General features: G+C 39.6%; 1 protein-coding gene across 2 annotated transcripts in view; it reads right to left on the minus strand.

Moving 5' to 3' along the window:
• Positions 1–3,020: 3,020 nt before the first annotated feature.
• Positions 3,021–16,763, minus strand: part of LOC137098635 (NACHT, LRR and PYD domains-containing protein 12-like) — a 36,692-nt gene continuing 22,949 nt past the window's right edge. For both annotated transcript variants that reach the window (XM_067475084.1, XM_067475094.1), the window contains 5 exons: positions 9,202–9,375; positions 8,668–8,841; positions 7,447–7,620; positions 6,037–6,210; positions 3,021–5,518 (listed from right to left, as the gene is read on the minus strand). In XM_067475084.1, the coding sequence (XP_067331185.1) occupies positions 5,458–5,518; positions 6,037–6,210; positions 7,447–7,620; positions 8,668–8,841; positions 9,202–9,375 (757 nt within the window). In that variant the 3' untranslated portion in view covers positions 3,021–5,457. The remainder of the gene's footprint in view (positions 5,519–6,036; positions 6,211–7,446; positions 7,621–8,667; positions 8,842–9,201; positions 9,376–16,763) is intronic.

A 16,763-nucleotide genomic window follows, 5' to 3' on the forward strand; every position in this document is an offset into this window, starting at 1 on the left:
CAGACCCCCAATTTTAGTGGCTCACAACTATTAAGAACAATAAAGTTCAACTCTCTGTTTTAATATTTGTTCCAAATCTTTCTGAGTCAAAAACTCGCTGAAAACTGGAACTATGAACATCACAAGATGCCGGGTTTCTTCCCTGGTGATGCTCTGCCAGACCTTTACTACAGCTCTCTTCACTTCAGCTTGGTTTCGGGGGTTCAAACATCTTTTATGTGTGTTAAGTGGGATTGATCACATCTGGACTTACTGAGCCTTTCTGCAGTTCCTCACAGCTGGGATCAGTCTAAATCGTCCCTCCTCTGATGTGTTGTACTTCTTCAGGTCCAACTCATCCAGAACCTCCTCTGACATCTGCAGCATGTAGGCCAGAGCTGAGCAGTGGATCACAGGGAGTTTCTTCTCTGATCTGTTCTCTGACTTCAGGAACTCTTGGATCTGCTGATGTACTGAGTGGTCCTTCATCTCCATCAGACAGTGGAAGATGTTGATACTTCTGTCAGGAGAACTTTTAGTTTGCTTTTTCTTCAGGTTCTTTATGACTCTCTGGATGATTTCTGGACTGTTCTCTGTCTGACCCAGCAGACCTTCTAAGAGTCTCTGGTTGAACTCCAGAGAGAGACCATGAAGGAAGCGGACAAACAGGTCCAGGTGACCATTTTGACTTTGGAGGGATTTCTGCATGGCTGACTTTAGGAAAACCTCAAGAGATGGGTTGTGAGATGAGTATTTCTTCCCCAGGAAGTCCTCCAGTACCTTTGTCTCCCAGTTGGTGTAACAGTGGAAGAAGTAAACTGCAGCCAGAAACTCTTGAATGCTCAGATGAACAAAGCAGTAGACTGTTTTCTGGAAGATCACACTCTCTCTTTTGAAGATCTCTGTACAAACTCCTGAGTACACCAAGGCCTCTGTGACATCAAGACCACACTGCTCCAGGTCTTCTTGGTAGAACATGATGTTTCCTTTCTTCAGATGTTCAAACGCCAGCCTCCCCAGCTTCACAAGAACATCCCTGTCAGCCTCCGTCAGCTCCTGTGGACTGGTCTCATGTCCCTCATCATACTTGTTCTTCTTCCTCTTGGTTTGAACCAGCAGGAAATGTGAGTACATGTCAGTCAGGGTCTTGGGCAGCTCTCCTCTCTGCTCTGTAGTCAACATGTGCTCTACAACTGTAGCAGTGATCCAGCTGAAGACTGGGATGTGACACATGACGTGGAGGCTCCTGGATGTCTTGATGTGGGAGATGATTCTGCTGGACAGCTCTTCATCACTGAACCTCCTCCTGAAGTACTCCTCCTTCTGGGCGTCAGTGAAGCCTCGTACTTCTGTTACCCTGTCGACACATGTAGGAGGGATCTGATTGGCTGCTGCAGGTCTGGAAGTTATCCAGACCAGAGCCGAAGGAAGCAGATTCCCCTTGATGAGGTTTGTCAGCAGCACGTCGACTGATGACTTCTGTGTGACATCAGACACAACCTCACTGTTGTTGAAATCCAGTGAACGTCTGCTTTCATCTAGGCCGTCAAAGATGAACAAAAGTTTACAGACAGCCAGCTGCTCTGCTGTGACCTTCTGTAATGTTGGATGGAAAACATGGAGCAGCTTGAGAAGACTGTACTGCTCATCTTTGATCAAGTTCAGCTCCCTGAACGAAAGCAGAACCAGCACACTGACATCTTGGTTTTCCAAGTCCTCTGCCCAGTCCAGACTGAACTTCTGCACCGAGAAGGTTTTTCCAACACCAGCGACACCGTTGGTCAGAACCACTCTGATGTGTCTCTGTTGGTCAGGTAAGACTTTAAAGATGTCGTGGACCTTGATTGGAGTGTCATGGAGGGTCTTCATCTTGGAAGCTGTCTCAAGCTGCCTCACCTCATGTTGGGTATTAACCTCTTCACTCTGTCCCTCTGTGATGTAGAGCTCAGTGTAGATCCTGTTGAGGAGGGTTCCACTTCCTGTTTCATCACTTCCTTCAGTCACACATTCACATCTCCTCCTCAGACTGATCTTATGTTCATCTAAAACCTCCTGCAGACCAACATCTGCTGATAGATCAGAAACTACCAATGAAGAAAACACAAAAAGATGTTTAGGAATTTGTGATTATTATAATATTTAACACAAATGAATGATAATAACAAAATAAATGTTAATGCTGTATAATACGCAGCCTCAGGTTTATCTGCAACACCACTGTGTTAACTTGAGCTTTTTCGATGTGTTGTACAGTAACTATTTCCAAACTATCTGATGTTTGCCAGCTCATATCTATCTAATCCTGCATTAACTACACAAATACTCTGAGTCCTGAACTACTTCATCAGGTTTTCTTTTGGAGGAACTTCCCTTTTCTTCAAACTGTGCTGATGAGGTTTATTAACAGAATCACATTAGTCATTCAAACAACATGGAACAGGAACTTCAAGATTCTGCAGTCACATTCTAAATCCTGACAGGACAGAAACAGTCGCTGAGATCTGTTTGTGTTGCTCTGATATTTACAGCTCACATGAGATTTAGGAAACCAACTCAATTTTTACTGTGAAATCTTTAAACACAGGAAGTCAACTGATTATATAAATACATAAATTGACATATCTAATGATTAACTTGTGGATCTGTCTGACGTCTACATCAGAAGTAATACAAGTGTTCAGTAATTTAAAATTTGCAAACACCCACGGCCCTGATTCTTTGTTACATGTGTATGAATGGAAGTGTCACATTATCCATTTTCCCCAATGTGCACAGATTTAATGTCAGAAGGTGATTTACATTGTACAGCAGGATTCACATGGCCCTGATGTTCCTAATGAACAAAGAGGGGATTCAGTGAAGTCTGAGAAATTGACTGCAGGGTTTTTGTATTGGTCTGATCACAGATGTGCACTGTCTGTCTGTCTGAAGGAGAAACTAAACATTTCTATGATGTTTCATATGCTGCTCCTCTTATATTGTCATTAGCTAAAGAAGAAGATAATTGGGAAAATGTTCTTCTGTGCATGAGTGGAAGCAGCTCGTGGTTGAGTCTTTTATTTCTGTTTTGCCTGAGAATAAAACATACACACTCTCTTTATGTAGTGGCAGCAACACAAAAATGATCCATTCATTCATTCATATTTCCAAGAGGGTGATTCAGATTCACTGTTTTCTACTGAGAAAAGTGGGATTTCACATCATTCAAAACATTTTTGGAAAAAAAAGGTTTTTTTGCTGATTAAGAAAGAAAAACAAAAAAAAAACCATTTGCTTCCTGTTTGTTTTCATAGTATATAATAAATAGTTAACTGGCTTAATGTTCCATCTTTTCATATGTTGATGCAAAAAATATCCTAAAATAATTATTGTTGAATTCAAATTATAACAGTTTATATTCATGGCAATATTTTTATTCTAATTTATTGAAGATGTAATAGGCCTAAATCTGCACGGATGTTAATTTTAAACACTCATATTTATCTACTGAGGGACAAAAGTCTTGAATGTCAACCATGTTTTATCAATTAAGATTTTTCATTTGACATACAACCTCCCATGAACACGTCCATTCTGTCTGTTTGTTAATACATCTGAATTCTGCATTAACCCTGGGAAAAAATGTAATGTTAATATATATTAATATTAATATATTAATAAGAAAAGCAGTTGTAATTGTGTCTTGTGAAACTTTATCAGCAAAGATACGTGATGGTGGAAAGTGGAGATTTGTACAGGATTTGCAAGTAGTAAAAATGGAAATTCATCCAAGAGCTCCAGAAGTATTAAATCCACAATTAACTTCCACTAATTTCTCGGTTGCTGATTTGGAGAATGTATTTCTATTTGTCCGTATGTTCACTGACAGCCATTACTTTTTGCTTTTTCCTTAAAAATAATAGCGGTTACCTGGATAAGATTTGGCTTTTTAACTGACTTTTTGAGACGTCCAGGTGATTTTCAGCTGAAATCATTGATGACTTTCTGATGTGCAGCCTGTCTGAGAAAACTTGCATGTTAGATAAGGTGAACCTACCCAAACATTTAGCAGAAAACTGACTCACATTACAGTTTGTCCTACCTACTTATTTCTGTACATCTGCTTGTAATTTTTGCATTTTGTGGATGTTGTCTTATGCCACATGGAAGAGGTCTAATTATGTGAGTCACAGAGTGCTGTGACTCATCAGATGGTACTTGTTGATCTAAGATCTGCAAAGAATAATGTTCCTCTTTTAGAACCTGATGTTGATCCATTCACAGATTGTAAATATGCTTAGAAAACCTCCTAATCTCTGCTTAGCTCTGTACCCCAGTGATGTCTGTCACACAGAAACAGAGCCTGAATTTCCAATACAACATTATGATGATGTATATTGAATATCTTAAATGTCTCAGGAGGGAATTGTGATGCAAAATCAAGTATGATTAAATGCTAATGCTTGTGTTTTCTCTAGTTGTAATGGTAAATTGTGAAAAATGTTCAAACTTTGTCTCATATCCATGTTTTGTCTTGAAGTGTTTGCAGAACTGCTCCCAGGTCAGTTATTGTCTAACAGCAGATCACCCCACACTGTAGTGACCCAGAGTCACTTCATGCGCACAGGTGCTTATCAAAGTGCTGAAAAGGGAAAAGGTTTCTAGAAAAGCAGAAAAGGGCTGAGAGCAGTAGCCTGAGGGTGGAGAATGTTCTGTCCAGCAACACAAGGTTAGAAAACTAATGTGTGATGTATGAAGTTTAGAACTGCACTGGAAGCTCTGTTGATGTTCTTCTCTCTTCTAAGGTAATAAAACCCTAAAAGAGACTTGATGTGTCTAAGACCAGATAATGTCATTTTTAACAGTAATAACAAAAAAAACAGATATAATCGATTTCCAGTCAGTTGAGAGACTTTACTGATTATAAAATCACATTTATTATCAGCTATTTATCTGTTATTAATATAAAGATAATGAGAAACTGTCTATTGTTGCTAAAAACCAGGAGTTCAGAGAGAAACATTACACTATTTTACTTTAATACTCCATCACTTAAACAGAAATATGAATTTAAGATCTGAAGGAATCAAAAAAGACAAAGTCAAATCCAGGTGGAGGTGGAGGAGGTGGTTGAGTGTGGAGCAGAAGGAGTGGAGGAGTCTCAGTGTGTCTGCAGAGACTGTGTAGAAGGACAGAGCAGCAGCAGAGCAGATCCACTGCTGATCCTCTCTCAGATCCAGAGGATCACACAGGGATGATGGTGGACTTGACATTGTGTCTGACAGTGGAGCTGTTCTCAGAGCAGTTCAGACTGCAGCACTGAGAGTCATCTCCACTTCTTCTGATTCCTCTGTCAGTCACTGCTGGATGAAGCTCTCCTCTCCACTCTACCTCCCAGTAACATGGTCCAGTCAGAGCCTCTCTGCACACAACATGCTGCTGCTGCTGCAACATCTGCATCATCAGGACAAACATTATCCTGGTCATTTAATGACACTGTTACATCAGACATTGATATGATACAAATCTTCTTTGCTGGTCCATTAGAGTCGGCTTCCCCCTGTAGAGAGAATGAGAGAGAACAGAGGAGATCAGTGATGTTTCCAGAGACTCACTTGGTTACTAAATGTAACCATGGTTCTTTGATTTGCAGGCTTCAGTCAGACTGATCTTAGAGCTGTGACAAAGATGAAACTGATCAATAGTTTAGTTTTGAAAACGATCAGATTTGATGAATGAGGACCACTGTCTCTTTTTATGTTGTGAGGCTGTCAGCTGGAATCCAGCTTTATTTCCTGTCCACATGAAGACAACAACAACAGTCATCTTCACATTAACTCAAACAGATGATGACAACAAGCTTCTGGCTGATCTGATTGGCTGACTGTTTTCTCTGTCTCTGTCTTTCTGTCCAATCCTGAAGCCTGTCCCCATTCTCCTCTCACAGCTTCACTGAGGAAAGCAGCCACTGAGAAGGTTGGAGCTTTACAGGAAATACTGGATCTTTGCTTTGATACAAACTGGGTTTAGTACAATACTGCTGAAAGCAGCATGGACTGACTCCAACCCTCTACTGACCTCAGAGTCTCCAGTCTACAGTGTGGACTCTCCACAAGATCAGACAGAAGCTTCACTCTTGAATCCTGCAGGTTGTTGTAGCTCAGGTCCAGTTCTCTCAGATGGGAGGGGTTGGACTTCACAGCTGAGAACAGAGAGTCACAGCTGATCTCTGACAAACTGCAGTCCCACAATCTGAATAAAGAATCAAAGATGTAGATCAAATCATTAGTAATCAATCAGATTTGTCCTAATCAATGGTGTTTTCTCTAAAATGAGCAAAACTAAAAACTATTTTACTACTAAACTATTCAGAACAAAACTATTTGAATCCCAAATTACAGATGATTTCATGAAAACTTTGGAAAATGTTCAGCAGAAATGTGAAATAAAAACAATTTCAACTTCATGGACTGAAACATGGAAAAACAACAGTTTAGTTCTTTAAACATTTTGCAACTTAATTAACAAGAAAATTCACCTCTGTGAAAAAATACAACTAATTCTATATGAACATCAATGATTACAGCTCACTGATATGAATTAAATCCAAAGAATATTGTTTTGTTAAGTTTATTTCAGTTTATTGTTGTGATAAATCTGAATTTAAATTCAAAGATGAACTCAACATTCTTTACAATGTATTGACAAACATTAGTGAGAAATATGAGCATTTGAGATCTGAAGGTTTAATTTGTCAGAAAAATGACACATGACTAAAAATAATTAGATGCAACAAAACCCAATATTTGTCTGACATTCCCCAAAATGTATTGATCATCTTTGGATTATCCAGGACTCTGCAGCCAAAGGTCTCATCCAATCTAAAACATGTGAACACGTTACTTCGTCATGTTCAGTTGGAAATTCTTTTGGAAGTATTCAAAGCTCTGCATGGCCTTGCTCCTGCATAACTGGCCAATTTGAGCCTTTATGATGTTGCCTCCCTCATGCTGTGATCTACTTCAGCTGCTGAAGTTCAACTCAGAACCAGAACTGAGACTCTGGACTGAACTTCCCTTTCACATTCACCAACACAGTTTCATTGCAGAGTTAAACATGTGTCTCTTTAAGGTTGCAGATCCATTATAATGCAGCTTTTCACTGACTGTAAATTGATTTTAATAAGGATTTTATTGCTGTTCTAAACAGAGTTTGATTTTATTACTGTTACATTTTTTAAAAAGGTTTCTTTGTATTTGGTTTAGTTTGGTATTATTGTCTTAAATAAATGTAGGTTTATTATTAATACATTTACCTGAAACTAAAGAAAAAAATGTCCCCATTCTCCTCTCACAGCTTCACTGAGGAAAGCAGCCACTGAGAAGGTTGGAGCTTTACAGGAAATAACTGGATCTTTGCTTTGATACTAACTGGGTTTAGTACAATACTGCTGAAAGCAGCATGGACGGACTCCAACCCTCTACTGACCTCAGAGTCTCCAGTCTACAGTGTGGACTCTCCAGAAAACCACACAGCAGCTTCACTCCTGAATCCTGCAGGTTGTTGTCACTCAGGTCCAGTTGTCTCAGATGGGAGGGGTTGGACTTCAGAGCTGAGACCAGAGAATCACAGCTGATCTCTGAAAAACTGCAGAAACTCAATCTGAATAAAGAATCAAAGATGAAAGTTTAGAGACAAAGTTCCTGTTTGAAACCATCAATCTTTCATCATCTGATCAGAGCTGAGATTAGGATTTTCTCTCAGGATTCTTCAATAATATATTTCTGTGTCTGTCTTCTTCTTCATTTGGACAGTCCATTTTGTCTTTGTGAAGACAGAAGCAACAATCTGATCATTAGTGAAATGTTAGTGTCTAAACTCTGCTAAACACAAACTTCAACCTCTTGTCTGCTCTTAATGATCAAACCTTCGAACTAAGGTTTTTCTGTGTCTGTCTTCAAACACTGGACAGAGACAGACAGGAGGAACTGTGTCCTCACACATTTGAAATGTCTCTAAGGTGGATCTCACAGCACAGCTGCTGTCATTCACCTGGATTTGGCTTCATGTGATCAGACAATGTAGTGATTGGAAAAAGATCCAGTTTGTCTCCAGCAACATGTTGGTTGTCCTCAACACACATTTGTCCTCCCTGCTCTCTCATGTGTCTCTCACATGTCTTCACACATGCAAAATATTTCCCATATGATGTAAAGCTGTCAATCATCTCCTGTTGCACTTGATAGTAGCTGTGGAATGTTTGGAGGATTTCTTTCCTTTTCTCTGCACCTTCCAATCCCACTCTGCTGCTCCTCTCTACATTTATTCCACTCAAATCAAACAGGATCAACTGTCTCTGCTTCTTGACACAGTTGGATGCTTCTTCATTAGCTTCAGTCAACTATTTAGTGCTGTGTGTCCTGTTCTTAACCTGCTGATTCTTCTCTCCTCCTTCTATTTGCTCCAAGCTGATTCTCTGTTGCTGCTTTATACAAGTGTCTTCAATTCTAAGTCTGACAATCAAATGTCATCTTCACATCAGATTTTTCTACTTTCAAATCAGAGTCGACACTTTCAAAACTTACTTTCAGCCACTGAACAGTTTGAATGTGATTTTACCTCAGAAACATGAACCTGTCTGTAGTTTAGTGTCACCACAACTTTCACATCATATTAATCTCAGCACACAACTAAAAAATGGTGTCTGACCTCAGAGTCTCCAGTCTACAGTGTGGACTCTCCAGAAAACCACACAGTAGCTTCACTGCTGAATCCTGCAGGTTGTTTTCACTCAGGTCCAGTTGTCTCAGATGGGAGGGGTTGGACTTCAGAGCTGAGACCAGAGAATCACAGCTGATCTCTGACAAATCGCAGGAACTTAATCTGAATAAAGAATCAAAGATGTCGATCAAATCATTAGTAATCAATCAGATATGTCCTAATCAATGGTGTTAGAGTAACTTTGTCCTTGTGTTATTGTGGATCATCAGAATGTCAGCACAACATTCATACACCTATTCATGTCAGCACTGATTCAGAACATGCTGCTCACCTCACTCACCACTGGAATTAGAAGACAAACATCAAATCACATATGACAGACTAAAAACTTACTACAATATTCAGTAACTGTAAACTGATATTATTTTAAAAAAGACACTTTTGATTTTAATTAACTAACTACAGTTGTCAACTAAAAAAAGATCTCCAACAGTATCTCTCACTGAAAAAATGGTGTCTGACCTCAGAGTCTCCAGTCTACAGTGTGGACTCTCCAGAAAACCACACAGCAGCTTCACTACTGAATCCTGCAGCTTGTTGAAGCTCAGGTCCAGTTCTTTCAGATGGGAGGGGTTGGACTTCAGAGCTGAGACCAGAGAATCACAGCTGATCTTTGACAAACTGCAGTGACTCAATCTGAATAAAGAATCAAAGATGTCGATCAAATCATTAGTAATCAATCAGATTTGTCCTAATCAATGGTGTTAGAGTGACTTTGTCCTTGTGTTATTGTGGATCATCAGAATGTCAGACTTCTACAGACATCATCCAAATGTCAGCACAACATTCATACACCTATTCATGTCAGCACTGATTCATAAAATGACAGTTATAACATATAAAATCAGACATGTTTATTCAAAAGACTGAATCTTGACTGAAGTTTTCTTTAAAATTTCATAAATGACCAGTATTGTGAAATAAATGATCACACTGAGTTCAGGTTCCTCTGAAAGTCAGATGGATGTTCTCTTCTCTGATCCTAAATGGAACCTAGCACCTTTCTGTACAAACATGTCTGCAGGGTCAGATTTCTGAAAAAGGATTTTTTCAAGTTTCATCTTCACACTTTTCGCTCTTTAACACTTGAGAAAAACTCGGCTTTCCTTAAGTTCATGGTCCACTACTAGTGCAGACAAGGTACTAGTCCAAGGCCCAATCAGACCGTCAGCCTGTTCCTCCTCAGCACCACTTTCCTTCAAGTACAGTCTGCAAACATGGAGACATCTCCCATCAGCCAGTCTGGACTTATTTCACTTCTCTATGTGGACTCAACTTAAAGTCCCACATAGTGTTGAGGGATTTGACCTGAGGAAATGGTTTTCACATTTGTGCTCAGACAAACGTAGAAACTAATGAACCAAACGAAACCTGAACATTCACTTATGGATTTAAGATGGAAAACTGACCTCAGAGTCTCCAGGAGACAGTTTGGATTCTTCAGGCCAGAACAAATCAGCTTCACTCCTGAATCCTGCAAGTCCCAGTTTCCATTCAGGTCCAGTTCTCTCAGATGGGAGGGGCTGGACTTCAGAGCTGAGGCCAAAACTTCACAGTGAGTCTCTGAGAGTTTGCAGCCAGAAAGTCTGTGATAACAGATAATGAGAAATAATATGAATATGTAATTTATAAGTATAATTAAAAATCTACTATAAAGTTTAGACTTTCTTTATTTTGATCACAAAGCAGAATGAGATGGAGGCAGCAGCTAAATGATCTGAACTTATCTTCTATAACACTTTTCTACATCACGGAGACACAAACACACACACACACACAGTCAGGTCCATAAGTATCTGAACAGGGACACAGATTTCATGGTTCTGTCTCTGTCCCACCACAGTGGATTTGAAGTGAAACCATCAAAATGTGCTTAAAGTGGAGACTGTCAGCTTTCATTTAAGGCTTTGCTCCAAAACATTAGATGAACAGTGGAGGAACTACACACACTTTTATTCACAGACCCCCAATTTTAGTGGCTCACAAATATTAAGAACAATAAAGTTCAACTCTCTGTTTTAAAATTTGTTCCAAATCTTTCTGAGTCAAAAACTCGCTGAAATCTGGAACTATGAACATCACAAGATGCCGGGTTTCTTCCCTGGTGATGCTCTGTCAGACCTTTACTGTAGCTCTCTTCACTTCAGCTTGGTTTCGGGGGTTCAAACATCTTTTATGTGTGTTAAGTGTGATTGATCACATCTGGACTTACTGAGCCTTTCTGCAGTTCCTCACAGCTGGGATCAGTCTCAGTCGTCCCTCCTCTGATGTGTTGTACTTCTTCAGGTCCAAATCATCCAGAACCTCCTCTGACATCTGCAGAATGTAGGCCAGAGCTGAGCAGTGGATCACAGGGAGTTTCTTCTTTGATCTGTTCTCTGACTTCAGGAACTCTTGGATCTGCTGATGTACTGAGTGGTCCTTCATCTCCATCAGACAGTGGAAGATGTTGATGCTTCTGTCAGGAGAACTTTTAGTTTGCTTTTTCTTCAGGTTGTTTATGACTCTCTGGATGGTTTCTGGACTGTTCTCTGTCTGACCCAGCAGACCTTCTAAGAGTCTCTGGTTGGACTCCAGAGAGAGACCATGAAGGAAGCGGACAAACAGGTCCAGGTGACCATTTTTACTTTGGAGGGATTTCTGCATGGCTGACTTCAGGAAAACCTCAGGAGAGGAGTTTTGAGATGAGTATTTCTTCCCCAGGAAGTCCTCCAGTACCTCTGTCTCCCTGTTGGTGTAACAGTGGAAGAAGTAAACTGCAGCCAGAAACTCCTGAATGCTCAGATGAACAAAGCAGTAGACTGTTTTCTGGAAGATCACACTCTCTCTTTTGAAGATCTCTGTACAAACTCCTGAGTACACCAAGGCCTCTGTGACATCAAGACCACACTGCTCCAGGTCTTCTTGGTAGAAGATTATGTTTCCTTTCTTCAGATGTTCAAACGCCAGCATCCCCAGCTTCACAAGAACATCCCTGTCAGCCTCCATCAGCTCCTGTGGCCTGGTCTCATGTCCCTCATCATACTTGTTCTTCTTCCTCTTGGTTTGAACCAGCAGGAAATGTGAGTACATGTCAGTCAGGGTCTTGGGCAGCTCTCCACTCTGCTCTGTAGTCAACATGTGCTCCACAACTGTAGCAGTGATCCAGCTGAAGACTGGGATGTGACACATGACGTGAAGGCTCCTGGATGTCTTGATGTGGGAGATGATTCTGCTGGACAGCTCTTCATCACTGAACCTCCTCCTGAAGTACTCATCCTTCTGGGCGTCAGTGAAGCCTCGTACTTCTGTTACCCTGTCGACACATGTAGGAGGGATCTGATTGGCTGCTGCAGGTCTGGAAGTTATCCAGACCAGAGCCGAGGGAAGCAGATTCCCCTTGATGAGGTTTGTCAACAGCACGTCGACTGATGACTTCTGTGTGACATCAGACACAACCTCACTGTTGTTGAAATCCAGTGAACGTCTGCTTTCATCCAGGCCGTCAAAGATGAACAAAAGTTTACAGACAGCCAGCTGCTCTGCTGTGACCTTCTGTAATGTTGGATGGAAAACATGGAGCAGCGTGAGAAGACTGTACTGCTCATCTTTGATCAAGTTCAGCTCCCTGAACGAAAGCACAACCAGCACACTGACATCTTGGTTTTCCAAGTCCTCTGCCCAGTCCAGACTGAACTTCTGCACCAAGAAGGTTTTTCCAACACCAGCGACACCGTTGGTCAGAACCACTCTGATGTGTCTCTGTTGGTCAGGTAAGGCTTTAAAGATGTCGTGGACCTTGATTGAAGTGTCATGGAGGGTCTTCATCTTGGAAGCTGTCTCAAGCTGCTTCACCTCATGTTGGGTATTAACCTCTTCACTCTGTCCCTCTGTGATGTAGAGCTCAGTGTAGATCCTGTTGAGGAGGGTTCCACTTCCTGTTTCATCACTTCCTTCAGTCACACATTCACATCTCCTCCTCAGACTGATCTTATGTTCATCTAAAACCTCCTGCAGACCAACATCTGCTGAAAGATGAGAAACTACCAATGAAGAAAACACAAAGATGTTTAAGAATTTGTGATTATTATAATATTTAACACAAATGAATGATAATAACAAAATAAATGTTAATGCTGTATAATACGACAAATGTCTGTGTATAAAACAACAAGTCTTGTTTTCAGAAACATCAGCAGACAGATGTTCAGTCTTACTTTGTACAGAGCTGCTCTGACTGTCTGTCTGCAGTCCAGGTCTTGTTCTGGATCTTTCTCCAAACTGCTTTTTCTTCTCTCTGTGAAAACATTTCTCTATAACTAACTAATCAGTAGATTTCTGTTTTTTTCTTTTTTTACTACAGAAACACCATCAGTAGTTTGTGGAAATAAAACCCAGACTAAGATCCATCTTATTCTGAACCAGTATCTGCACTAATAGTTCTGCATCATGAATATAAATCATCCTCAGTGAATCATCTTCATCAGGTCAGTTTACAGTAGAAACTCTCTTACTTTGTGTCTGAGGGTTCAGGTTCAGGACTGAAGTTTAGAGGATGTCCTTTGGACCGGTCACTCTTCATAGACAGATGACTGGATGCTGAAGACTCTGGTTTGTGTCTGTGGAAACAAAAGTGTTTTTTATCATTAACACTTGTAATAAACAGACATAAACACAAGACATTATCAGAGCTTTAGAATAAAAAAGGATTATGTGTTTTTCTCCATCAATAACCTGTTTTCAGAAAAGTTGGGATGCTGTAAAACGTAAATACAATCACGACGAAATTATTTCCAAATAATTTAAAACCTATATTTGTGAAGGCAGCAGTGGTGGAGCGGTTAATGCTGTTGCTTCACAGCTAGAAGGTCCTTGGATCAAATCCCTGACCAGCTGCAGTCTCTCTGTGTGGAGTTTGCATGTTGTCCCTGTGTTTGTGCGAGTTTCCTCCCACAGTCCAAAGACATGCATGTTAGGGAAATTGTCCCTAGGTGTCTGTCTGTGTATGTCTCTCTGTGTTGGCCCTGAGACAGACTGGAGACCTGTCCAGGGTGGATAAGTGGTGGATGCTAATTGTGAATTTGACACCAAAAACCTAAAGACGCGTCTCTTTGTTTGTCCTACATGTGTCATGTTCTTTTATGTGACTGTCACAGGTTTGTCTTCACAGTTCACTTTGTTACATGTGACAGTGGTTTACAGCTCACACACTGCACTGAATCTGCACAATCAACGGCTCAAACATAGATAAACATTTTGATTATCACAGTTTAATTAGTTCATAACTTTTTTTAAACAGGGACTGAAAGTTAACTTGCTATAAAACTCTATATACACAGCATCAGTTACTTAATAAACTAATAATATATCATAAATACACAGTAACTTACACCTCAAACTGTGGGAAATTTATTTTCCAGTAAAGTTTATTCTGTGTCCACAGACAATGTCAAACACGACCTCCTACAGTCCAACATGAGACTAAACTAGATTCTCTGACAGTGAAATAATAAATAATAATACAAAACTTACGATGTGTTCTCCATGTTCCTCCATCCACAGCATCAATCAGTCTTCTGGTTGGACGTGTTCAGAATAAAAGAACTTCCTCTATTAAGTTCATTTACTTTATCTAAATACAAAAGTGGAAAAGTTCTGTTAGACATTTAACGATAAATTGTCGATCATCTTAACGTCTACAACCACACAACAAACAGGCAAATAGACTCACTGATCAGTTTCACCAGGTAAATGAAGTCCTACTGTAGCATACATTGTCTTTATGAAGATCAGTTTCAGTTTTTGATGATAATTCTCAAAAATGCTTTAATTTAATTCCATCTTAATTATAGGGAACATAATAAAAGGTGGTTATATTCTGAGGTTTTCCTAATATTAGACTAAAAATAGAGACACATCTGAAACTCAAGCAGAATAGAACCATAATTAAAGATGGAAAAACAGAAGAGCTAAGAGATTTTTGATTACTTTTAAAGAAATTGAATTGAAACACAGAGGCAGAGCTGGCAGTACTTGGTGCTAGATGGTTAACCATCCACTACATCCACGGGCAGGATGTGTTAAGTACAGTTATGTTGGTTCACCTTTTGTTTAGCTTCAGACCAGGCTACTCCAAGTCATCAATCATCCTCCCATTGATTTGGACTTTCTTGAGTTTACTTGTTCTCAAGAGTTCACTTTAATCCCTCCACCCATTTTACAGGGATTACACAACCTTCTAAATGATATTCATATCTGTGACCCTGAGGTGCCTGATGCATCTCCAGAACAAGTACAAGGAGCAATGGGTCGGCCACGTTATGTAATATCCGCAAACCAGCTTCAGGGGCTGCTTGATATGTCCATGTCAGTTGGAATGATGGCTCAGCATCTTGGAGTATCTAGGAGGACTGTTCAGAGATGTGTAGCTGAAAACAACTTGTCAACTTGACACCAATTCTAAAATGACAGATGAAGAACTTGACCATGTCGTGTTGACAATAAAGAACACAGTGCCACATGCTGGGTACAGATTCATGAAAGGAGCCTCCTCCTCCCCTGTCTTCATTTCTACACATTGCCATGTCACCATTATATGTCACTAACTATTTTCTTTTCCCATAGTTGTGCTTTTATCTTCTGCAGGTGTCCCCAGTTTGGAGCTGTATGTTTCCATATGCAGTCACTGGCCTTAGTTATTGTTTTTTTTATTTTTTCTCTGCTTTTTTTCACCACACCGTTACCTTTGTGCTTGCTCAATGTCCTTTGTTGGCTTTGTCTGTACATTTCTAAGGCCATGAACTTACTATGTAAAGTGCCTTGACATTATTTTGCTGTAAATCTCTGCTCTATAAATAAAATAACATTAAGATTTCAATAAATCGACACTATGTGACAAAAATTCCAAGTTATGTAATAATTAATTGGAAAAAGTAAAATGCTTATGAAATGAAGCCTTGTTTTCCTACTAATTGTTTTGCAATCATTTGTCATTGACTGAATGTGTCTATGGGAGGGTGAAAACTAGAGGCTGCTAAACTGAAAGCACCGAGGTAGATACCCATTGAGGAAGTTAACGTTCCAAATCTACCTACAAACATTAACTAAAATAACATTACTTAGAATAAAGAAAAAGAAAGAAAAAGAAAAAAAGAAAAAGGTTGTTTTAATTAAGTTAATTTAGTTTTTTCATTATTTTACAATAACTTCTTCATACACTTCTTTTTTGTAAAATATATGTAAAGTTTGCATCTTTACACTAAAAAGAATTTTTGTACACAACTGTATGTTTAGCATGAATGTATTAGTGACTTTATATTTATGTTATTGTTAACATGTCCTTATTGTGTTAGCAGAAAAAAATGTGGGTTTCTGTTCCCTTCTGTTCACATAAAAAAACGCATGTGACTCCAGTTTATTAGCATAGAAACAACTGTATGTGTATGTTTGTACAAGTCATGATGAACCAATAACAGAAACTGTGAGACCAGAACAAGAATCAGGTTTGTTCACACACACACACACACACAGAGTCGTGTCTAACTAGACTGGTGAAGACACTCTTGAAATAATTCTTATATCAACACCAACCATTAAGAACTAAAACCAAGTCTTAACCTTCAGACTCTGAAATTGTCAGGAGCCAAAACTTCTTCACAACAATGGTGTAAAAACAAAATGTGTCATTTTAAGGAAACACCACATTTTCTACTTCCTGGTTTTTGTTTTCCGGAGTCTCTTCATATAAACAGCAGTGGACAGTGTGTGTTGTTTCCTCTATTGTCCTCAGGGACAAACTGACTCAGAGACAGTAAAATAATAGTAATGTTGGATTAACACTCACCCTGTCTCAGTCTTCTTTTCCTCCATTTTCTCTCTGGTCTTTAAGCTGTAAACTGCTGCAGGCTACAGACTGATGAATGATTTTCACTAAGGTTCAACTGTCAGTGAACAAAAGTTCCTGTCTGAGGTTTCGATTTATTCCGTTTGTCTTTTTACAAACATGTGTTAAGTCTTGTAGCCCTGGAACTTTGAAAGTCGTTAAA

This window comes from Channa argus, chromosome 1 (genome assembly GCF_033026475.1).
Source record: "Channa argus isolate prfri chromosome 1, Channa argus male v1.0, whole genome shotgun sequence".
Classification (NCBI taxonomy): Eukaryota; Metazoa; Chordata; class Actinopteri; order Anabantiformes; family Channidae; genus Channa; species Channa argus.